The sequence below is a fragment of the Mercenaria mercenaria genome, chromosome 16 (assembly GCF_021730395.1).
Source record: "Mercenaria mercenaria strain notata chromosome 16, MADL_Memer_1, whole genome shotgun sequence".
Classification (NCBI taxonomy): domain Eukaryota; kingdom Metazoa; phylum Mollusca; class Bivalvia; order Venerida; family Veneridae; genus Mercenaria; species Mercenaria mercenaria.
The window spans coordinates 3,258,473-3,284,153 of NC_069376.1; the positions used below are offsets into that span (position 1 = coordinate 3,258,473).

General features: G+C 36.0%; 1 protein-coding gene and 1 long non-coding RNA gene across 6 annotated transcripts in view; one reads left to right on the forward strand and one right to left on the reverse strand.

Moving 5' to 3' along the window:
• Nucleotides 1-21,616, forward strand: part of LOC128549421 (uncharacterized) — a 36,731-nt gene extending 15,115 nt beyond the window's left edge. For 3 of the 5 annotated variants that reach the window (XR_008367593.1, XR_008367597.1, XR_008367595.1), the window contains 7 exons: nt 2,599-2,713; nt 4,473-4,565; nt 6,065-6,180; nt 7,546-7,633; nt 13,670-13,733; nt 18,492-18,607; nt 19,675-21,616. This is a non-coding gene — a long non-coding RNA (uncharacterized LOC128549421). The remainder of the gene's footprint in view (nt 1-2,598; nt 2,714-4,472; nt 4,566-6,064; nt 6,181-7,545; nt 7,634-13,669; nt 13,734-18,491; nt 18,608-19,674) is intronic. The other 2 variants (XR_008367596.1, XR_008367594.1) reach the window with 2 other exon arrangements.
• Nucleotides 21,617-25,160: 3,544 nt separating this feature from the next.
• LOC128549813 (uncharacterized protein CXorf38 homolog) overlaps nt 25,161-25,681 on the reverse strand; it is a 46,575-nt gene continuing 46,054 nt past the window's right edge. Inside the window, exon 6 of the mRNA XM_053527471.1 lies at nt 25,161-25,225. Within this exon, the coding sequence (XP_053383446.1) occupies nt 25,161-25,225 (65 nt within the window). The remainder of the gene's footprint in view (nt 25,226-25,681) is intronic.

Consider the following 25,681-nt stretch of genomic DNA (forward strand, 5'->3'; position numbering starts at 1 on the left):
CTTGATGGATTTGATTCAAACTTGAAATACTTATTCCTCATCATCATCCACATCATCTGACATAAGGGCCATAACTCTGGCACCAATATTTCATGAATTATCCCCCCTTTTCACTTAGATTTTCAGGTTAAAGTTTTGATGCACTTTCACTCTATCTCTGTTATTACTGAATGGATTTGATTCAAACTTAAAATAGTTGTTCAACATCACCACCCACATCATATGACACAATATGCATAACTCTGGCACCATTTTTTTCATGAATTATTCCCCCTTTTTACTTAGAATTTCAGGTTAAAGTTTTGGTGCACTTTCACTCTACCTCTGTTATTACTAAATGGATTTGATTCAAACTTAAAATAGTTGTTCAGCATCATCACCCACATCATATGACACAAGATGCATAACTCTGGCACAATTTTTCATGAATTATTCCCCTTTTTACTTAGAATTAAAGGTTAAAGTTTTATGCACTTTCACTCTATCTCTGTTATTGCTGAATGGATCTGATTCAAACTTAAACAATTGTTCAACATCATTACCCTTATCATATTACACAGGGTGCATAACTCTGGGACCAATTTTTCATGAATTATTTCCCCTTTTTACTTAGAATTTTAGGTTAAAGTTTTGATGCACTTTCACTCTGTCTCTGTTATTACTGAATGGATTTGATTCAAACTTAAAATAGTTGTTCAACATCATCACCCACACCATATGACGCAAGGTGCATAACTCTGGCACAAATTTTTCATTAATTATTCTCCCTTTTTACTTAGAATTTTAGGTTAAAGTTTTGATGCACTTTCACTCTGTCTCTGTTATTACTGAATGGATTTGATTCAAACTTAAAGTAGTTGTTCAACATCATCACCCACACTGTATGACGCAAGCTGCATAACTCTGGCACCAATATTTAATGAATTATGCCCCTTTTTGCTTAGGATATACTTATATAGTGTTTTGATACATTTTATCTTTATCTCTCTTATTACTTTAAGTTGATATTTTTGACATAGACTCAGGCTATTGTGCAATATCTTCATCCACAATTGGAGTCATTAAACACTCCAGTGACAGCTCTAGTTTCCTCAGATGTGCCCAGTTTCACTATCCAGCATCGAAATAGTCGAGCGCGCTGTCTCCTCTGACAGCTCTTGTTAAACAACTATGTATGAAAACGGGTTTTTCGACGGCTTTAGTGCCATTCTGTCAATGACCAACATGGAATATTTGGGAAATATTATTAGCAAAATACCAAACACTTTACATGGTACGCTATTTTTCTTAAAGTTTAAAGTAACCATGGCAACAGAGATGTTTAAAATAGCTTATATCTTGCTTTTTATCATAATTTCTTGTAAAAAAAAATTAAATAAGATAATCTTTCTTGTTAATGTAGCTTTAAAACATTTTAATTCTAACGTAAGTAATATTTTCGTGTTATTTGCATTTACTTAAACAAATTTCACAGCTTAAAATACTTACAGCAGTACTCCTCGTCTGACATTTTTTATGGAAAAATCGTTCTGCATGCTGCTATTATTATTATGGATATTTATTAAATGAAAATAAAATGCCAAAGCTGTGTTCCTTAAATAGACCAGTGTTAACGCTTTTGAATTTTACATTTAGATATATAGGTCACGGGTTTCGTTTCCATGGTAACATCAATTCAATTCAACAAACCACAATTTTCTAGTGAAATTTGAACATTTTAGAGCTTAGTTTTAATATATAAGTAACCAACTATCAACGGAAACTGAAAAATGGGTATTACAAATCAAACTGCCCAATTTTTATTTTAAACTGGCTGTATTAAGTAACCTTTCACCCAGCTATATTCCCAATAACATTGGTTACCATCATCAATTTTCTTACATTCCGCATAACATTTCAATTTAACTATATACAAGAAGCAAAATATTGATTATTACTCAGAGCGAAAGATACATAAAAATATTTCAGTAAATAATGGCTGTTTAAAAATAGTTCAAATAAAGAAAATACACAGAATTACTTACTTTAAAAATAAAAGCTATTAATTTTACGCGGTAACTGACACGTAACGTCATGACGTCAATGACGTCATTTTAAAGCAACAATGTTTTGAAGCGTTTCTGCGGCAATTTATTAATTATTTCTGCATAATTAAACCATTAAGCATCAGATCAGAGACAGGTACATGTTTTCTTTTCTGACGAATGGATATACAAACACATTTGGTTTGTCGTAAACGCTGTCGTAAATCGTCACGTTAGCTTCCGCTTGGGCATGTGCACATACAAATATGAATTCATTATTTAAGGTAACCTACCTCCTTAACAGCAGGGATTTATTTATTGCAGATCACTAAGTCTTTCACCACTTGTTTCACTCAGTCCAGCTCTACTATCAGTCACAGACAGAACAAAATTGAAAACTCGGAAAGCAACTTTTTGAACATTCGATGTTTTAACACATCACATCACACATGGGAACAGTTGCTACGATGCACAATTCTGATATAACACTGAGATATGTCTTAATATATGCTTTGCATTAAAAAAGGAATTATCTTGTATGTACATCATGTGAGGAAATATTCTTCTTTTGTAGAGAAATATATGAGGTAGGGCTCTGCAGTTTTCCATAAACACAACAAGAAGTTTACATTTGTTGCACAGAGTTGAAGGAATTGTTATAGGAAAAGTCTACAGAATGTAAGGATATGGTATGTTCCTGCTGAAAAAAAAATATGTAAACGAATCAGTATTATAGGTTTGACTGTACAAAGTATATTGAGAGTTATTCTTGTCTCTCTGGCACCGGCTTTCACGTCTTCAGTTTAAATGCTAGAAGTTTCCTGAACTTCTACTTCGTCTGTGTTATTACTTGATGGCTTAATTCACTGAAAATAGTTATTCCTTATAACACATGCATCATATGAAACTAAGACCATAAATTTCATATCAGTCTTTCCTCAGCCATGCCCTCAATTAAATAAATTTTTTGATTGAAGTTTTGATAATTTTTTTCCACATGAATAATGCTTTGAAGTGCGGTTTGATTGATCCTGTTTTATGAATTATATGGATAACCAAACATCTACATGTACATGTAGCTTTTAAGATTAACAAGAGGTAAATAGTGTCTGATTCATGTCCGATCCATAACTGCCATTCTTCTAGGGATTTTTAAATTGATTGGCAAAAATGTTTTGACTGTAATGGGGCAATGAGTCATGTGCAAGACTCAGACCTCAAGCACCAAGGACAAGGTCACACTTAGGGGTTCAGTGTTCTCATTGCATGTTTCTAGTCCAGTCATCCATAAGGGATTTTCAAATTACCTGACACAAATGTTCCCTTTAATAAGTTGATGTGTCACTCTGTAGACCAACATCCCTAGCTCAAAGGTCAATGTCACAGATAGAGGTCAAAGGTTAACTTGGTCCTTTTCTTGTCCAGTCCATAGCTCTGCCATTTATAAAGGAATTTTAAAGTTATTTGGCACAAATTTTCCCTATCATGTCATTGATATATCATATGCAAGATCCAGACCTCTAGCTCCAAGGTCAAGTTCACACATAGAGGTCAAAGGTTAACATGGTCTTGCTTCTTGTCCTGTCCATTGCTCTGCCATTTGTCAAGGAATTTTAAAATCACTTAGCACAAATATTCCTCATTAAGAGTCAATGTGTCATGTGCAAGACCAGGCCCCTGTTTCAACGGTCAAGGTCACAGTTAGAGGTTAACTTGACCTAAACAGTCACAAAAACAAATTATTTTGTTGCATGTAAGACTCAGACATCTAATGCAAGGTCAATGTCGCCTATTGGGATTTTTGGTAATTTTTGTCTGCTCTGTAACTTTTTGATGAAGTGGTGTTGGTATAAATATTCACCATTACAAGACATGGTGTCATATACAAATTTGAGGTCACAGGCACCCCAGTTAATTTCTTTTTTCTGTTTGTACATGAAATTACTTCCCTTTTTTTATGATAAAGTACAATACATATGTATTTATATCAGTTTTCCCAGTAATTTAAAAATGAAAGTAAGATAATTTGTATTGATAGACTGTTTAGTACCATATAAATGTCATGTATTTCACTTGTTTATTAATTACCTCCCTTTAATATGACAAAATATTTCATTTTATTTAATTAATTCCTTTTTTATTTAAAGATAAAAAACAGTAAACCATTACAATGCATGTATTAGCATTTGAAAGCATTCACAAATTATAGATTTCCAGACATTTTCAAACTACATAATGTCTGTGTGAATTTTCTGATATGTAGTTTTGATTTACATACATCTATAGTATAGAAGAAGACATTGTGTTTTCATGCAATATGTTTTGTGAAAAATGTCCCTAAGCCAGAGACCTTTGCTACAAGTTTTTTGTTTTTTTTTTCTACAAGTAATTGATAACTTCTTCACATGATCAAGGGAGTAAACTTAACCTTGATGTTTTGCCTTACAGATAGCCAAACACCTTCCCCAGGATTCGATGCAGCAACCTTCTGATAGAAAGATGTACCTGTTGTGCAATGGTGATAAGCTGGCTTGGTGACAGGTATATTAGTTCATATAAAACAATGATAAAATTACATAATTTTATAAACCTTATATGCATATATAATTTTTTTAACTCACCTGTTGCTCAGGTGAGTTTTTGTGATCGCTCAATGTCCAGCATCCATTGTCAGTCTGTCTGTCAACATTTAGCTTGTGAATGCAATAGAGGCTGTATTTTTCAACTGATCTTCATGAAATTTTGTCAGAATGAATACCTTGTTAAAATCTAGGCCAGGTTCGAAGATGGGTCATCTAGTGTAAAAAAAAACTAGATCACTAGCTCGAAGTCAAAGAAAAGCCTTGTGTATGAGATAAAGAATGTATTTTTCAATTGATCTTCATGAATTTTGGTCAGAATGATAACCCTGATGAAATCTAGGCTAAGTTTGATTATGGGTCATTTTGGGTCAAAAACTAGGTCACTAGGTCAAATCAAAGAAAAACCTCATGAAAGCGATAAAGGCTGTATTTTTCAACAGATCTTCATGAAATTCTGTCAGTATGAATGCCTTCTGCCACAAGTTTAAATAGACTTACAGCATACTGTATATAGGAAAAAACTTTAAAATTCTTCTTGTTTAAAACCATAACAGCCATGCCTTTGATATTTTGTATGTAGCAATGCCTTGTGGTTCTCTACTAAAACTGTTCAAATTATGCCCCTGGAATGAAAAAGAAGCCATGCCCCAGGGCTTTCAGGTTTTACATAGACATATATATAGGGAAAAAAATAAAAATCTTCTTGCCTGAAAACGCAAGGCCTAGGCTTTTAGTATTAGGTATGTTGCCTTTCCTAGTATTTCTTTACCAGATTTGTTCAAGTTATGTCCGTAGGGTGAACAGAGGCCCTGGCCTGGGGGTACCATGTTTAACATAGACTTCTACATATATATGAAAAAAATAAAGATCTTCTTGTCTGAAAGTTCAAGGCCTAGGCTTTTAATATTTGGTATGTAGCATTGCCTGGTGAATCTCTAACAAGTTTGTTCAAATTATGGGTGAAAAGAGGCTCTACTCTGGGGGTCACTTTTTAAAATTATGAGCAATTTCGGATCATTTGACTGTGCTCTTAACCTTCTGACCTACTTCCTTGTTTTTAAAGGTACAGCCTTGAAATTTGGATGACATGTGCAGTTTTGCACACCGATCTTAAAACTGACTTTCAGTCTCCATGAATGTGACCTACTGATCTACCTTCTTAATATTTTAGCATCAGTTTTCCTTTTGAAACATGTGGCTTATATTACTCAGGTGAGTGATCCAGGGTCAAATCAACCGCAAGGCAGTGCTCTTGTATTAATATTGTCTAGAAGTTATATAATTTTGCCAATGTGGAAAAAAGGCACATATAAATCACAAACTTGGCTTCATACATTATTGCCAGTAGCTTTAATGTTTCCAAGATGTCACATTTAATAAAGGGTGATAAATGTACATTGGATGTTATTCTGGCAGTTAAACTCTTTCTTGGTTATATCTTTTAAGATTGTCTTACAGGAAAAAGAAAAGGAAAATGGCCCCAGGAAAGACAAGCTACAGTAGATACAAGATGCTAAGGACAAGAATGTCTGTCATTCATGGAAACATCAGAGTTCAGCAGGTTCTTGAAACAGGTAATTTGATAATCTGTCAATTAACAACATCATGCTATATGTTGGATGCATTAATTTTATCAGTAAGTGTGATAACAAATATAAGGCAGTGAATCAACTTTTATTTCATCTATATAAACTGTTAATATTTTCATACAGCAATATAACATAGTGTCCAGGGTACAAAATTATAAAGCTGAATTTCAGCTCAACTATTCAAAGAATAAGAAAGTTTAGTGTCTATATCTGTACTGGTTATTCTGTCATTAAGTCAGATGTCTTCTGTTGAATTAAAACATCTCAAATCATTTGCCCCTTGTGGATGTGGGTTCGAGTCTCACTGGGGACGCTGAATTCTTTATATGAGTGAGGAAGCCATCCAGTTGGCTTATGGAAGGTCAGTGGTTCTACCCATGTACCTGCTTGTGATGAAATAATCCACAGAGGGGCACCTGGGTTCTTCATCAAAGCTGGAAAGTCGCCCTATAACATATGGTTGTGTGGGTGCGAAGTTAAACACAACAAAATAAACCAATCAGTCAATTGAAGCATGTTATACTTGCTAATTAGTGTGACAAATTGTTTAACTCTTAGTGCAGTATTTCCTGTTACATGCCCCGTTTTAACTTAGAAAAGTTCTATAACTCTCAAATAAATTTTAACAAAATTATTCCCCTTTTTGGGTTAAAGGGTTGCATATAAATTGTTCTCTCCAAAGACAATGCATATATTGAACTGAAACATCAGACAAGCTTAAATGTTGGTGCTTTTTCACTGTGGCTCAGTTATTACGGTATGGATTTGATTCAGATTTAAAATAGTTGCTCAACATCACCCACATCATATTACACAAGGTCCATAACTCTGGCACCAATTTCTCATGAATTATGCCCCCATTTTACTTAAAATTTAAGGTAAATTTTGATGCATTTTCGCTATATCTCAGTTGTTACTGGATACTTTTGATTAAGACTTGAAGTAGTTGTTCCACATTATCACCCACTTCATATGACACAAGATGCATAATTCTTGCACCAAACTTTTATAAATTATGCCCACTGTTTGCTTAGAATTACAGTTATTTAGTGTTTTATACACTTTATCTTTATCTCTCTTATTACTTTTTATTTTGGACACAGACTAAAGCTATTGTGCAATATCTTTATCCACCATTAGAGTCATTTAACACTCAGGTGACAGCTCCAGTTTCCTCAGATATGCCAGTTTTCACTTTCCAGGATCGAAATAGTCGGGCGTTCTGTTTCCTATAACAGCTCTTGTTATAGCAATGCAAGAAAATATGAACAATATTCAATAACCAAAGTAACAACCTACTGCATGAAATATCACATGAAGTCGTTAATATTTCTTCAATCTTGATTTCAGCAATAAAATGAGCAGGTTTCAAAAGTTGCCCTTTGGCAGTCAGAGGTTAAAATGACTTGGAACAGTCAAACTAAACAAAACATTGCAGGTAAGCATGCAGGAAGATAGTTTTGTTAATCGATATTTTTATTCCCCTTTTAAAAAAACAGGATGTATTATGGGAATGTTTCAGGAGGAAGGGCAGGCGGGCGGCATCCACAGACTTTGTCCGGAGCATATCTTCTGCATGGATTGAGGGATTTCGATGAAACTTGACACAACTGTTTACCATTATGAGATGGAGTGTCATACTCTAGAACCGGGTCCCTAGGTCTAACGTCAAGGTCACACTTAGAGGTCAAATATCAAAGTCAAGAATGACTGTCTGGAGCATAATTGCTTCATGCACGGAGGGATTTTGATGTAGCTTGGCACAATGAGATGGAGTGCCATGCGCTGGTCCCTTATTTAAAATTACTTCCCTTTGTTGTTACTAGAAATAGCTTATGTTGTTACTTGTTTGTTACTAGAGGTAGGAAAAAATGGAGACCTCTTTTCTGTAATACATTATGCATGTTACATCCAATTTTGAGGTGTATTTTAACCTAGTTCTACCTGGTAAGGATTTTTGTGTGGACTTAAATTTTTTTTAAAGATTAGTTGTTAGAATCTACTATAAATAATTTATATTGTAATTTTTATAATTGACCGTAGGGAAAAACCAAGACCACTTTTCTGTGGTACAACATAGGTGTTACTTTCAAATTTTAGGTGTATTTTAAGGTATTTCTACTGGGTAAGGAGCTTTTTTGTTTATTTAGAAAAACAGAAGAATTACAATGATTAGTAAACAACCACAAAATTAAAATTCCATTTGCAAATACAGGTGCTAGTATAAAGAAATTTGCTGTGAATGGGGTATATTGTGACATTCTGGCACTCTTGTATATACAATTGTGTAACTTTCACTGAAGTTCTGGACACCACAACTTTACATATTTTTTATTTTCTGTATTACATCATAACTTGTCAAGTCTATTCGGTATCGTATCAACAATGAAAAGACTGTTACTGAAACTATAATTTATTTTATGTTTTTCGGTGTTTTATCGAAATATAACGGTGAATTATATCCTGATAAACTCACTGGCCACTCAGTGAAAATTATCAAATCTGATACCCAGATTAACGTCAAAAAGTTTACCGAGCATACTGAAAGCCGGAAACAATATGACGATGACGTCGATAAAATGACGTCATCTTTGCGATGCTTCCTGATAAAATTTCCCGCAAATTTTGACATTTCATTGAAATAAACACAACAAAAGTAGAGTTTTAGACATAAAATAAACAGAAAAATTGTTGGTATCGATGTAATATCACGGTAATTTCACTCGTGAACACCAAAAGTTGTTATTTTCACTCGTGGCTGCGCCACTCGTGAAAATATCACTTTTGGTGCCCACTCGGTGAAATTATAACGTGATATTACACCAAAACCAAAAATTATCCTCTATATAATCATTGTTTTTAGCTCTTCATGCTCAAGGTGAGCTTTTGTGATCGCCTGTGTCCGTTGTCTGTCTTCGTCCGTCCGTTCGTCCGTCGTCAACAATTTGACTGTTAACGCTCTAGAGGTCACAAATTTGATCTAATATTAATGAAAGAATGCTACCCTCAGTAAAATCTTGGACAAGTTTGATATTGGATTATCTGGGGTCAAAAACTAGGTGACCAGGTCAAATCAAAGGAAAAGTTTGTTAACACTCTAGAGGTCACAATTTTAGCCCAATCTTAATGAAACTTGGTCAGAATGTCACCCTTAACAAAATCTTACAAAAGTTTGATTTTGGGTCATCTGGGGTCAAAAACTAGATCACCAGGTCAGATCAAAGGAAAAGCTTGTTAACATTCTAGAGGTCACAATTTTGAACCAATATTAATGAAACTTGGTCAGAATGTTACCCTTAATAAAATCTGGACGGGTTCGATATTGGGTCATCTGGGGTCAAAAACTAGATCACAAGGTCAGATCAAAGGAAAAGTTTGTTAACACTGTAGAGGCCATATATATCTTCATGAAACTTGGTCAGAACGTTAATATTGATGATCTGAAAGTCTAGTTTGAATCTGGAAAATGTAGGGTTAAAAACTAGGTCACAAGGTCAAATCAAAGGAAATGCTAGTTAACACTCTAGAGGCCACATTTATGAACCTATCTTTAAAAGTTAATGAAACTTGGTCAGAATGTTAATCTTGATGATCTGTAGGTCAAGTTCAAATCTGGATCAGGTGGGGTCAAAAACTAGGTCACCGGGTTAAATCAAAGGAAAAGCTTGTTAACACTCTAGAGGTCACAATTTTGGCCCAATCTTAATTAAACTGGGTCAGAATGTTTCCCTCAATAAAGTCTTGGATGATTTTGATATTGGGTCATCTGAGGTCAAAAACTAGGTCATCAGGTCAAATCAAAGGAAAAGCTTGTTAACACTGTAGTGGCCACATTTATGACCATATCTTAATGAAGCTTGGTCAGAATGTTAATCTTGATGATCTGTAGGTCAAGTTTAAATCTGGGTCAGGTGGGGGTCAAAAACTAGGTCAATAGGTCAAATCAAAGGAAAAGCTTGTTAACACTCTAGAAGCCATATTTATGACTGTATGATCTTTAGGTCAAGTTTGAATCTGGGTCATGTGAGGTCAAAAACTAAGTTTAATGGCAGCACTCGGCGAGTTATCTTCCCAAATGATTTAACAGGTGTCGCTACGGGCGAATAGGTCCTACCATGCGGTGTACTCACGGCGTTTATCATAGTGTTAAGAAAGTGATTCAAATATTTAAAAAAGTGAAATCATGTAATTTATCAATATCATCTATTTAGATAGCTACATGTTTCTTCTGTTTTTAACGAGATTTATAGCCTCACTTCAAAATACTGGCCATTGATATATAACTGAAATAGTGTCCTAGCATTTATTTTTAAGCGAGTCACATTTCTATTTAGTTTGCGAGCAAAGCGGGGTTAGCATGCCGTGTGTCCTGTTCACTCTTAGGGGGTTAAAGAATATGTCATTGAAGCAGATTCTCCTCCCACGTGTATGCTACGTATTTGACAGTCTGATGTTAATGTTTATAATAAGTTTTCTTAATACTTTTAACACTGATTTGACATAATGTCTAATAGGTCTCACATTTGTTGTTATTAGCTCACCTGTCACAAAGTGACAAGGTGAGCTTTTGTGATCGCGCGGTGTCCGTCGTCCGTCCGTGCGTCCGTCCGTGCGTGCGTGCGTCCGTCCGTAAACTTTTGCTTGTGACCACTCTAGAGGTCACATTTTTCATGGGATCTTTATGAAAGTTGGTCAGAATGTTCATCTTGATGATATCTAGGACAGGTTCGAAACTGGGTCACGTGCCTTCAAAAACTAGGTCAGTAGGTCTAAAAATAGAAAAACCTTGTGACCTCTCTAGAGGCCATATATTTCAAAAGATCTTCATGAAAATTGGTCAGAATGTTCACCTTGATGATATCTAGGTCGAATTCGAAACTGGGTCACGTGCCATCAAAAACTAGGTCAGTAGGTCTAAAAATAGAAAAACCTTGTGACTTTTCTAGAGGCCATATTTTTCATGGGATCTGTATGAAAGTTGGTCTGAATGTTCATCTTGATGATATCTAGGTCAAGTTCGAAACTGGGTCATGTGCGGTCAAAAACTAGGTCAGTAGGTCTAAAAATAGAAAAACCTTGTGACCTCTCTAGAGGCCATATATTTCATGAGATCTTCATGAAAATTGGTCAGAATGTTTACCTTGATGATATCTAGGTCAGGTTCGAAAGTGGGTCACATGCCATCAAAAACTAGGTCAGTAGGGCAAGTAATAAAAAAAACCTTGTGACCTCTCTAGAGGCCATACTTTTCATGGGATCTGTATGAAAATTGGTCTGAATGTTCATCTTGATGATATCTAGGTCAAGTTCGAAAGTGGGTCACGTGCCGTCAAAAACTAGGTCAGTAGGTCAAATAATAGAAAAACCTTGTGACCTCTCTAAAGGCCATATTTTTCATGGGATCTGTATGAAAGTTGGTCTGAATGTTCATCTTAATGATATCTAGGTCAAGTTCGAAACAGGGTCATGTGCGATCAAAACTAGGTCAGTAGGTCTAAAAATAGAAAAACCTTGTGACCTCTCTAAAGGCCATATTTTTCATGGGATCTGTATGAAAGTTGGTCTGAATGTTCACCTTGATGATATCTAGGTCAAGTTTGAAACTGGGTCACGTGCCTTAAAAAACTAGGTCAGTAGGGCAAATAATAAAAAAACCTTGTGACCTCTCTAGAGGCCATACTTTTCATGGGATCTGTATGAAAGTTGGTCTGAATGTTCATCTTGATGATATCTAGGTCAAGTTTGAAACTGGGTCAACTGCCGTCAAAAACTAGGTCAGTAGGTCTAAAATTATTAAAATCTTTTCACCTCTCTAGAGGCCATATTTTTCAATGGATCTTCATGAAAATTGATCTGAATGTTCACCTTGATGATATCTAGGTCAGTTTCGAAACTGGATCACGTGCGTTCAAAAACTAGGCCAGTAGGTATAAAAATAGAAAAACCTTGTGACCTCTCTAGAGGCCATATTTTTCATGAGATCTTCATGAAAATTAATGAGAATGTTCACCTTGATGATATCTAGATAAAGTTCAAAACAGGGTCACGTACCTTCGAAAACTAGGTCAACAGGTCAAATAATAGAAAAACCTTGTGACCTCTCTAGAGACCATATTTTTCAATGGATCTTCATGAAAATTGGTCAGAATTTTTATCTTGATAAGATCTAGGTCAAGTTCAGAACTTGGTCACATGAGCTCAAAAACTAGGTCACTATGTCAAATAATAGAAAAATTGACGTCATACTCAAAAACTGGGTCATGTGGGAAGAGGTGAGCGATTCAGGACCATCATGGTCCTCTTGTTTTTTATTTCCAAAGCTCTACAAATTTTTGGTCTGTATATTAAAAATCCTCCGGGTGCTTTTATAATATTTCATGTTTTGACATTCATGTGATATTTCTACCTTTGTTTTCTATAGTTACGAAACAAAGGTGTCAGTTTTTTGGTTTTTTTTATTTATTTAAAAACATTTCAACTAATTATTTGGGTGTTATCTCAAGAGGCGATGCTTTAGACCCGACAAAAATTTGAGACTGAACCAATGGCCCTTTTATTGGAAGTTTGTATTTCACTTTATGTGGACAAGCTGCTGTGAATTTGAATTGACTGAAAATTAAAGAGGCAGCACCATAACATTAAAATTAACACAAGGTATGTTAATTTGTCAATAGAGATCATTTATGCCTCATTAATGATATTTTCATAAAATATATGAGAAAACAGATTTAATAATTAACTGGGCTGATGGAAATTTGTAGGGACATCTTATCACAAGTGCATATATTTCAACGTTTTACAGTAAACATTCTTATAATTTCTATATTATTCAAGACCTCAGCTGTGTATGCAGATCTTTCCGATAAAATTGTAACTTTAGGAATATATACTGTCTATACTGATCCTTGATTTAAAGAATATAGTCTGAATACTTGCAAAATGATAAAAGAATTTTCCAAGGAAGGCACTGAATATTGAAAAACTACTTAAAAGCTAAATAAAGCATTTATTGCCACAATTAACAAATATGACAATCATACAGTCTATGAATAAAATGACACACAGAAAATGCACAGTCCTTACAGCTAGTCTGTTATTTTTCAAAGCATAGAATATCAATAGCTTTGAACACTCAAAATTTAACTCAGGTGATAAAAAGCTGAACTTTAATGACATATTCGGATACTTTCAAAACCTACTTATATTTTGAAGTAACAACGACTGTACATGTATAACGATGTAAGTATAAAACTTAATCTAGGACCTATTCGCATGTAGCGCCACCTATACGCGCACCTGTTTTATCAGGGGAATTAACTGACCGATGTCGCCCATTACCATTTAGTGCTCATAAAATGTTAATTCTGTTGGTAGCAGAAGTCTGACTGTCCAACTTTGATCACAAAAATACTTTGAAACACTAAACAATGTGTTAGTCATATCTCACATGAAAACACTAAGTTGTGTTTTACAGTAATACAACATGAAGGAGAAAACTGCCCAGGTTTCATATACCGCCTCACCTTCTGGAAAACCAGGTAATATAAGTATGAAATATCCAAATCCATTATCCCCAACAACTTGTTAACATATCCTTCAGAGATTTTTTCTTCATGTTTTTATGCATTTTTGTCCAATCTTATTGAAAATAGGTCAGAATATTTGTCTTCATGAAATCTCAGAAGGTTTAAAAAATTGTGTCAGGCTGGGGCAAAAAAACTAGGTCACTAGACTAAATCGAAAAAAAATCAAACTTGTTTACACTCTAGAGGCCACATATTTGCTCCAATTTTCATGAAACTTGGTCAGAATGTTAATCTTCTTGAAAACTTGGGGTAGTTTAAAACTGGGTCATGTAATATCAAAACCTGGGTCACTAGGACAACCATGTGTACACTGATATGGTGTGTTACTCAGGTGAGCGAACTGTGGCAGTATTTTCTATTGTCGGTGCAGATATACTTTCCTGGAATAAATATACTGATATGGGCAAATCTTTACCACAGATATGCTGTAATTGGACCCATTAATAATTGATAATTATTGTATGAAAATGAGTGACCTTTCTGCATGTTTACACTTTCCTTACCTGTTTGCACTTTGTTTGAAACTCAGTGATTTTCTTGCTGCCAGCATTACCTTTGTGCACTGTCATGAAGTTCAGTAACTTTCTTGCTTCCAGCTCTACCTGTGTACATTGTCATGAAGCCAAGTGACTTTCTTGCTGCCAGCTTTACTAGGTTACTTTGTCATGAAGCTGAGTGACTTTCATGCTACCAGCTATACCCCAGTACATTGTCATGAAGATGAGTGACTTTCTTGCTACAAGCTTTACCTGAGTACATTGTCGTGAAGCCGAGTGACTTTCTTGCTGCCTGCTCTACCTGAGTACATTGTCGTGAAGCCGAGTGACTTTCTTGCTGCCTGCTCTACCTGTGTACATTGTCATGAAGCCGAGTGACTGTCTTGCTGCCAGCTCTACCTGTGTACATTGTCATGAAGCCGAGTGACTGTCTTGCTGCCTGCTCTACCTGTGTACATTGTCATGAAGCCGAGTGACTGTCTTGCTGCCTGCTCTACCTGTGTACATTGTCATGAAGCCGAGTGACTTTCTTGCTGCCTGCTCTACCTGAGTACATTGTCATGAAGCCTAGTGACTTTCTTGCTGATAGCTCTACCTGTGTACATTGTCATGAAGCCGAGTGACTTTCTTGCTACTAGCTTTACGTGAGTACATTGTCATGAAGCCGAGTGACTTTCTTGCTGATAGCTCTACCTGTGTACATTGTCTTGAAGCCAAGTGACTTTCTTGCTACTAGCTTTACGTGAGTACATTGTCATGAAGCCGAGTGACTGTCTTGCTGCCTGCTCTACCTGTGTACATTGTCATGAAGCCGAGTAACTGTCTTGCTGCCTGCTCTACCTGTGTACATTGTCATGAAGCCGAGTGACTTTCTTGCTGCCTGCTCTACCTGAGTACATTGTCATGAAGCCTAGTGACTTTCTTGCTGATAGCTCTACCTGTGTACATTGTCTTGAAGCCGAGTGACTTTCTTGCTACTAGCTTTACGTGAGTACATTGTCATGAACCCGAGTGACTTTCTTGCTGATAGCTCTACCTGTGTACATTGTCTTGAAGCCGAGTGACTTTCTTGCTACTAGCTTTACGTGAGTACATTGTCATGAAGCCGAGTGACTTTCTTGCTGATAGCTCTGCCTGTGTACATTGTCTTGAAGCCAAGTGACTTTCTTGCTACTAGCTTTACGTGAGTACATTGTCATGAAGCCGAGTGACTTTCTTGCTGATAGCTCTACCTGTGTACATTGTCATGAAGCCGAGTGACTTTCTTGCTACTAGCATTACGTGAGTACATTGTCATGAAGCCGAGTGACTTTCTTGCTGATAACTCTACCTGTGTATATTGTCATGAAGCCGAGTGACTTTCTTGCTACTAGCTTTACCTGACTACATTGTCATGAACCCGAGTGACTTTCTTGCTGATAACTCTACATGTGTATATTGTCATGAAGCCGAGTGACTTTCTTGCTGATAGCTCTACCTGTGTACATTGTCTTGAAGCCGAGTGACTTTCTTGCTACTAGCTTTACGTGAGTACATTGTCATGAAGCCGAGTGACTTTCTTGCTGATAGCTCTACCTGTGTACATTGTCATGAAACCGAGTGACTTTCTTGCTACTAGCATTACGTGAGTACATTGTCATGAAGCCGAGTGACTTTCTTGCTGATAACTCTACCTGTGTATATTGTCATGAAGCCGAGTGACTTTCTTGCTACTAGCTTTACCTGACTACATTGTCATGAACCCGAGTGACTTTCTTGCTGATAACTCTACATGTGTACACTGTCATGAAGCCCAGTGACTTTCTTGCTGATAACTCTACATGTGTACACTATCATGAAGCCCAGTGACTTTCTTGCTGATAGCTCTACCTGTGTACACTGTCATGAAGCCCAGTGACTTTCTTTCTTCCAGCTTTACCTGTGTACACTGTCATGAAGCTCAATGACTTTCTTCCTACAAGCTCTTCCTGTGAACATTGTCATGAAGCCGGCTGACTTTCTTGATTCCAGTGCTACCTGTGTACACTGTCATAAAGCTAAGTGACTTTCTTGCTACTAGCTCTACCTGTGTACATTGTCATGAAGCCAAGAGACTTTCTTGATGCCAGCTCTACCTGTGTATACTGTCATGAAGCTTAGTGACTTCCTTGATGCCAGCTTTATCTGTGTACAATGTCATAAAGCCAGTGACTTTCTTGATTTCAGCTGTCATGAAGCTCAGTGACTTTCTTGATGCCAGCTTTACCTGTGTACAATGTCATGAAGCCAAGTGACTTTCTTGATTCCAGCTCTACCTGTGTACATTGTCATGAAGCCCAGTGATTTTCTTGATTCCAGCTTTACCTGTGCACACTATCAAGAAGCTCAGTGAACTTCTTGCTACCAGCTCTACAGGTATACACTGCCATGAAGCTCAGTGACTTTCGTGATACCAGCTTTACCTGTGTACAATGTCATTAAGCCCAGTGACTTTCTTGCTACCAGCTTTACCTGTGCACACTGTCATGAAGCTCAGTGAACTTCTTGCTACCAGCTCTACAGGTATACACTGTCATGAAGCTCAGTGACTTTCGTGATACCAGCTTTACCTGTGTACAATGTCATTAAGCCCAGTGACTTTCTTGATACCAGCTTTACCTGTGTACAATGTCATTAAGCCCAGTGACTTTCTTGATACCAGCTTTACCTGTGTACAATGTCATAAAGCCCAGTGATTTTCTTGATTCCAGCTTTACCTGTGCACACTGTCATGAAGCTCAGTGAACTTCTTGCTACCAGCTCTACAGGTATACACTGTCATGAAGCTCAGTGACTTTCGTGATACCAGCTTTACCTGTGTACAATGTCATTAAGCCCAGTGATTTTCTTGATTCCAGCTTTACCTGTGCACACTGTCATGAAGCTCAGTGAACTTCTTGCTACCAGCTCTACAGGTATACACTGTCATGAAGCTCAGTGACTTTCCTGATACCAGCTTTACCTGTGTACAATGTCATTAAGCCCAGTGATTTTCTTGATTCCAGCTTTACCTGTGCACACTATCATGAAGCTCAGTGAACTTCTTGCTACCAGCTCTACAGGTGTACACTGTCATGAAGCTCAATGACTTTCGTGATACCAGCTTTACCTGTGTACAATGTCATTAAGCCCAGTGATTTTCTTGATTCCAGCTTTACCTGTGCACACTATCATGAAGCTCAGTGAACTTCTTGCTACCAGCCCTACAGGTATACACTGTCATGAAGCTCAGTGACTTTCATGATACCAGCTTTACCTGTGTACAATGTCATTAAGCCCAGTGATTTTCTTGATTCCAGCTTTACCTGTGCACACTATCATGAAGCTCAGTGAACTTCTTGCTACCATGAACCTCAGTGACTTTCGTGATACCAGCTTTACCTGTGTACAATGTCATTAAGCCCAGTGATTTTCTTGATTCCAGCTTTACCTGTGCACACTGTCATGAAGCTCAGTGAACTTCTTGCTACCAGCTCTACAGGTATACACTGTCATGAAGCTCAGTGACTTTCGTGATACCAGCTTTACCTGTGTACAATGTCATTAAGCCCAGTGATTTTCTTGGTTCCAGCTTTACCTGTGCACACTGTCATGAAGCTCAGTGAACTCTTTGCTACCAGCTCTACAGGTATACACTGTCATGAAGCTCAGTGACTTTCATGATACCAGCTTTACCTGTGTACAATGTCATTAAGCCCAGTGATTTTCTTGATTCCAGCTTTACCTGTGCACACTGTCATGAAGCTCAGTGAACTTCTTGCTACCAGCTCTACAGGTATACACTGTCATGAAGCTCAATGACTTTCGTGATACCAGCTTTACCTGTGTACAATGTCATTAAGCCCAGTGACTTTCTTGCTGCCAGCTCTACCTGTGAACACTGTCATGAAGCCGAGTGACATTTTCAATGCTAGCTCTACCTGTGTACACTGTCACGAAGCCGAGTGTCTTTCTTGCTACAAGCTCTACCTGTGTAAACTGTCATGAAGCTCAGTGACTTTCTTGCTACCAGCTTTACCTGTGTACACTGCCATATAATTAATAAATAATAATATTGAAATTGATTATTGAGTTTTAAAGTTATAGTCCATAACATCTCCATAAACGAAATGTCAAGGTTTTTAATTTTCTCTGACTTTCAATAATAAGTTTTCACATATATAACACGTATATAATAATATTACAACATTTTCAGGCCAGTTGAAACCAGAGACTACCGGTACATTTTTTGGTGATCATTTGACGAAGCCAGTTGTAGTGCTTTTACAGTTAGGGAGAGTGAGTTTACATTTTGCTGGAACCTTGTTACAGGTATTTCTCTATTACAAAAGGAACTGAAGGCCTGGAAGACTGTTTATGGCAATATATAATCACTCTGCTTTATGTAGTTAGTTAATTAATTCATCCTTGATAAACACTTGGTGTATTGAGTTATCACTTCTAAACAGTTCAAGGGATTCCAGTGAAACCTTACACAGAAATTATGTGCTATGTACATGAATCAGATTTTTACATCAAAAGTCAAGTGCAATTTTTGGGTGTTCATTTTTAGTTACGCTAATTCATTTTAGCTTAATTGTGATAGAATCTTCAAGCTTATTTGAACCACACTTGTGTCCACAGTATTGATGTCATAGTAGAGGATGTGGTCTTGACCCCGTCTGGTCTGAAACCCATTACCCCGGGTTCATCAACCGACACCTTAACCATTATACTACCATTCCCCCACCCCCACCTCTTGTTTATTAATGACCTCATATGCTCTGTGATATATGACCATTTTGTGTTGATTTGCCGTAAAACCCAACTCACTCACTCACTCACTGTTCAATCTACACATTACACTACCATTCCCCCACCGCCACCTCTTGTTTATTAATGACCTCATATGCTCTGTGATATATGACCATTTTGTGCTGATTTGCCATAAAACCCAACTCACTCACTCACTCACTGTTCAATCTACACATTACAATTTACATTCTGGTGCTCTGTGTTTCACCAGTAGATGTCTGTGCAGACCACACAAAAGGTTACAAAAATAATGTAAACATTTCATTTGAAAGATTAGTTTTGCAGATTAAGTGGTATTATGATATCATTCTGTAGTAGACTTGTTGTTAATTTATGTTAATTCATTATTCCTTTCTTTTATTATATTTCATTTTTGCAAGAAAACTATTACAATATTAATAGATAGTAACTTGTAAGTCCTTGTTATTCTTAGAAAAAATTAGAATATTAGATGTCATGCATCTGCATAAAACAGTCAAGAAACACAAAATTGTATGGTGACAATATTTTATGATTCTATTGTATTGCATATTCATACCAATAATTATTGTATTTTCATGTACATGTATATACTCTGGTTACAGATTTGCAGTATCAACCAGCATCCACAGCCATTCTAGATATAGGAACAACACAATCAGACAAGCTGGCAAGATGTTCAAGAGTGGTGACATGCTGCCCAAGATTCTAGTCTGGAGATACCATCAGTCATCTTAGAATGTTTTTTAAGATTTAATAAAAATGTGACATTGACTTAAGACTACATTTATACTGTTTTCAGTCAAAGGCTTTTCTCTGTTTTTTTATCTTTTTTTATCAACATTGATAATAATATCTGTCATGTGTTTACGTATCGGATATAAATATCCCTCCAGAGGGCACCTGCGCATTGCCGAAGAGGCTTGCCGAATTACCGCCCATGCACAGGTGGCCGAGGGACAGATATTTCCATCCGATTCGTAAACACGTGACTGATATTTTTTCTTGCATATCGTAATTATTCATGCTAGCATTTTAATCGGCAGATTATTTTTCTTGCAAATTGTATTTTACAAATAAGAGCTAGAAATACTTTCTTTATAGCACTTTTTCTTACAGTAGAGAATGAACACAAAGCACGAGAAATTAACGTCCGTAAGCAGAAGTGACGTCATGATGTTTTGCGTTACACACAATAACAATGTTCAGGCCTCCTAGTGAAACCTTTAAAACCTTTAAAAACCTTTAATTTCAGAGCAAACCTTTAAAACCTTTAAATCTTCTGAAAAAACCTTTAAAACGGCCAAATAGCCTGTAATTCTCACTCGAAACCTATATTTTTGTTCAGACTGCTTGCCGTGCCAGTTTAAAGCAAGTAATAGTTATACTGCTGTATTTCCCTCCCTTTTAAGTGTTGTTATTAGGATACTGCTTGTGTATCTTTCATCTTTGAGTTTTTCAGAATGCTGTTGTGTTCACCAGACCACATACATGTAGATGTTTGCAGTAGTGTTCACCAGACCATAGGTGTTCCATGTATTCAGCATAAGGTACCATGGAGCTGAATGCTTGAAATGGTCTGGTGACATGATGTTTACACTATGGTAACACTGGACAAGGTCTGGTGAAGATACAGCATTCTGAGCAAAGTTGATGTAGACACTACAAATTCAGGCTTTCAAGTGGCCCTAAAATTCCTAAACATTCTTAATTTTTTTTAGGTCTCCCTAAAATCCTAAAACAATGCTCAAAAAGGGCCAAATTCCTAAAAAAGCCCTTATTTTTTTTTCAATTGTCCCTAAATTTTTGTAATATCTGTCTGAACTTAAATTTGTCTTTGCACAAAGTCATGCATATAATGATCCAATTAATTTATTGAAGTTTATTTTCTTCAAGCTTCATTTTCAGAGGTTGCTTCTATCAGTTTCCATGAGTTCCTAGGCTACATCTTCATGAAACATAGATTTATTTCATTGAGTGATCAGGCCTAGATCCATGGCTGGGCCCAGGAGGCCTGTGCCCCCATTTGGCTCATCAAAGTTTGTCTCAACTATTTTGGCAAGGAATAAATATTTTCTCAAAATTAGGCCCAAAAACGCGCCAGAGGCCACCATTCCATTTCTCTATTACAAAATTTTCCAGGGGGAGGACCCTCTGATCCCCCTTCCAATGAGGGGATTGCCTCTTCAGTACCTCAAAATTTATATAAGTTCCCCAGAGGCCACCATTGATATCTACATTTCAAAACATTTGCAGAGGAAGACTCCCTTGACCCTCCTAAAACTACAGGGATACCCTCTACCACACATCAAAAATTAGACCAAAACATGCACTACAATCAAGCATTTTATACCTGTATTTTAAATTTTTTCAGAGGGTGGCAGCATCCTTACCTCCCTAAAATTTGGGGGCTACACCCTCCTATGCCTCAAAATTTAGAACAAAAAATACACAAATTGTCACAAGCACCCACTATTTCATACCTGTATTTCAAAATTTTCCAGGGGAGAGCCCCTAACCCCCTCCCCCCAATTGAGAGAAGTACCCCTCCAGTACCTCAATATGTAAACAAATAAAGGCACCAGTGTCCATCATTTCATACCTGTATATCAAAAACTTATGTTGGAGACACATTTGTTCTAGAATGGTGCACCTGCAAAAAGCAACAATATATAAAAGGACGGGCTTGACATGTTGACCTGTGGGCATTTAGTCCTAATTTAGCCCTTATTTTTTGGCAAAAATAGCCCTAATTTTAACCCTACTGTTTTTCCAAATAGTGTTTGAAAGCCTGTACAATGTATAAAAAACAGGAACCATATACAAAAAAGGTGATATAAATGTGCCGTGAAAGTAGGTATACCCATTAAGTTAGGTATGTATATCAATCATAATGTATTATTTAAACAGTATGAGATAATATCAAACATGCCTATTTCTGATATCTGGTTTTAGAGTGTGGGTTTCCATATATAAATTAACTTTTTTTAGTAAATACCTATAATTATATATTATGTGTTTTCAACGAGAATTCTGACAAAAATAGCCTTTATTTACTCTTTATTTTTTAATATTTTACACTGAAAGGCCTGTATTTCCATAGATTGGAGCCTTTATAAAAACCTTTATTTTTGTTCAGGCCTGCTAGGAGGCCTGCAATGTTCCACTTTAGTTGAATTGTTTGTAGCGTAACGTTATGTTCTTACGGTAAACTAATGTATTTTGAATCAAGAAATATACTATAAGGAACTGAGAGAAACTATCGAGGTAACTGCTTTTTTTCGTATTTTACATAGACAATATTTTATCAGTGCATGAATCACTACACTAGTTGTCATTAACAGCACGAGAGACATCTGGCATGGGGGGTACCAGATGGGTTTTGCCAGCATGGGTAAAATCACGGGAAACGCCAGTCCGATGTGCAAGAAATTATTATCTGGAAAATAACTGTATTGAGACAAGTTTGTATGTCAAAATAAAACAATGAAAAATATTTTTATGTTATAAATATTTTTTTCTATATATAAATACTTATGAAGTGACTTTATCCTGTCTCTAAGATACGCAAGGTGAGCTATTGTGACTGGTTATTGTCCATCTTGTGTCGTTTTTCAACATTTGCCTTGTTAACAGTTTAGCTTTTGGTGCAATTTGGTATTTACCCATCACTTTTTGCCTGAATTGAGTATTGGAAATCTGAATTGGGTAAAAATAAAATCATTACCTAGCCTTTTCAGAAGTGACTGGGTATTTGCTAAAACCAATTGGGTATTTCACCAATCTCGCAATACAGCAGCTGAGTATTTTTTGCTTACAGTATACATGATATAATTATATCATTAACCAGGGTTGACTAACTATCCTTCCAAGTTTAATTGACTAACTACATGTAAGTACTTTGATAGCATCCTTCAAAGTTTAATACAAATACAAATGTATGTATTTTAAATTTTTATGAAATGTTATTAATTAAAACAGTACTGTCTCTTAAAAATGTATATAGTAATACATGCCTGTTATGAAGGTAAATATGTGTATCTTAAGTAGTGATAAAGATATTTTTTTCTCCAATCATTTAATGTATTCTGAGATACTTTTGTTCGATACTGTTTTCTTTTTCACTTTTATGTAGTTAGATATCAATTCATCAATATCCTAAATGAATGGTACTGCCATTTTTCCGATAAACTGCAACCTGTTTTGTGGTAACGTATAACCAGTCAGTTATCTATCATTAATAAGGTTATAACACGCTCAATAGCTGTTCTTCTTTATTCTGTATAAAATTTACCTATTTCCAATGACCGCAGCACACATCAGGACCCTTTTTAAATGTCTGTAACTTACATTGTCTTAGAGAATATTGTCAGTGCTAAATAAAAATCAGTAGAAAAGTGGGGGTCATGTTTGATGCAAGAAAAATATTTTCAGTCAAATACACAAACTGCAAAATCAGCTAAAAAAAATGAGACCCCAAGTTATACTGGTGGTGTATGAGCTAAGTTTCCATGAACAATTTTGTCATGATGTTATTTCATTATGAAAATGCTACCTACATGTCAAGCATAGATCTGTCATGTGATTTTAGGAAAGAAAATAAGGAAAATAGCTGAGGACTATTTGTATCCGCCATTATGCGACTACCATTTTTTACCATTTTTTGCGCTATTTACTATTTAGTGTCTTTATGTCTAAAAGTTTCGTACGCGTTCTAGTGATTAGGAAAATGCGATACGCAAGCAATATTTTATGAATTGGGTGTTAGGAATTTTTATTGCGTTTTAGTACGCACACTGTATGAATTCAATTGGGTTTTCTGAAATTTTAATTGCGTAAATACACACAGCTTATCTGGAGCTCTGGTGACCCAATCTTTATGAAACTTGGTCACAATTTTAATCTTGATGATTTCTAGGCCAATGTTGAAAGAGGGTCATGTCGGATCAAAAACTAGGTCAGCAGGCCAGATCAAAGGAAAAGCTTTTGAACACTCTAGAGGCCACATTTGTGACCCAATATTTCTGATTCTTAAGCAGAATGTTTCTCTTGATGATTTTTAGGTCAGGTTGGAATCTGGGTCATTTGGGGTTAAAAACTAGGTCGCCCGGTCAAACTGAAGGAAAAGCTAGTGAACACTTTGTCTTGATGATCTCTAGGTCAAGTAGGAATCTGGGTCATGTGGGTTCAAAAACTAGGTCAGTAAGGAAGAATGGACTATCTACTTGTTTCCCAGATAAATCTGCTTATGTCTAGTAAGAGGTCAATTGTTCATATTTCAAGGGTCTTAACAAAGAAGTATAAAATACACAGAATGGCAACTGGCTGTAATCTCGCGTGATCTCGTGTCAGAGCGTGAATCGGCGTTATCTTAGAAAAAAACAAACATAGGCGAGCATGAAGTTACAATTTGTACCTTTAAAACTACATTTAAAATACATGTAAGCTTCTAAAACAAAATTAGTTTAATGTGAAATATTCTTAAGACACAAAGTACACGTTTCTTACCATCAAAAGAAGCGTGGTCATACGGTGATAATTAATTTACCGATGAATAATTGCTTTTGCATATAAAATGGCGCGTGGAGAAAGCGTCACTTCCGGTAAACGAGCTCTCATTCAGTTGTCACGTTTTTTTGGCGAGATTTGCTCTATATGCCTTTCAAGTTGCCGATCTATTTATTTTTATAGCTCTTTGGTCTTAATAAAGGATTTTGTAGCTTATTTTGTAGAACCTCTTTTGTTCAGTTCCCTTCCAGTCAAATAAAAGCTATTAAAATGATGTATAATGTTTTTGATACATTTTGTCTTTTAACTAGAAACCTTGCAATAGCTGTAAGCATTGTTACATGATTGCTGATGTAATATATTTTTGATACATTTTGTCTATTAACTAGAAACCTTTCAATAGCTGTAAGCATTGTTACATGATTGCTGATGTAATGTAAGTGCCTTACTAGATTTGACCTGTAATTTAATGTACAAAAATGATAGCTAAATCTTAAACATGTTTGAATGGTATAGTTTGTCAACTTTTGTTGACACATAAGGTGCCATTTTCAGAATACAGGATATACGCTGTCTCGAAAATCTATATCGGGCTCGAGCTACGCTCTCGTCTGATATGGATTTTCTCAACAGCGTATATCACGTATCCTGTAATAATAACCATGATATACTTCATAAATTGCTGTGATTAGATCATACTTCTAAATGTCTAAACATTTCAGTGGTAGCAATTTTAAGCCTCCAAAATGTCTGACTTTTTTGCAATAAAGTTGAATAATCTCATGCCATTTTTTTTCTGTACAGATTATTTTCAAAGTTCTCATACAAAAAAAATGATTAAAATTTAAACCACGAAATTACAAATGATTTAAATGCTGCTACATGTACTTCTTAGAGGCTTGAATTTTTGGATATAATTTTTTTGGCATAAATTGATTGATTGATTTATTGATTAATTAATTGAATAAGTAATTTATTGGTTACTTTTTTATTGGGATTTTATTCCTTCGATTGAGCCAACCATGAAATTTACAAAAATTAATACAGAACGACAATAATTTCACATTCTTTCGTTTTTAGGTATGATCAATGCAATAATTCAGG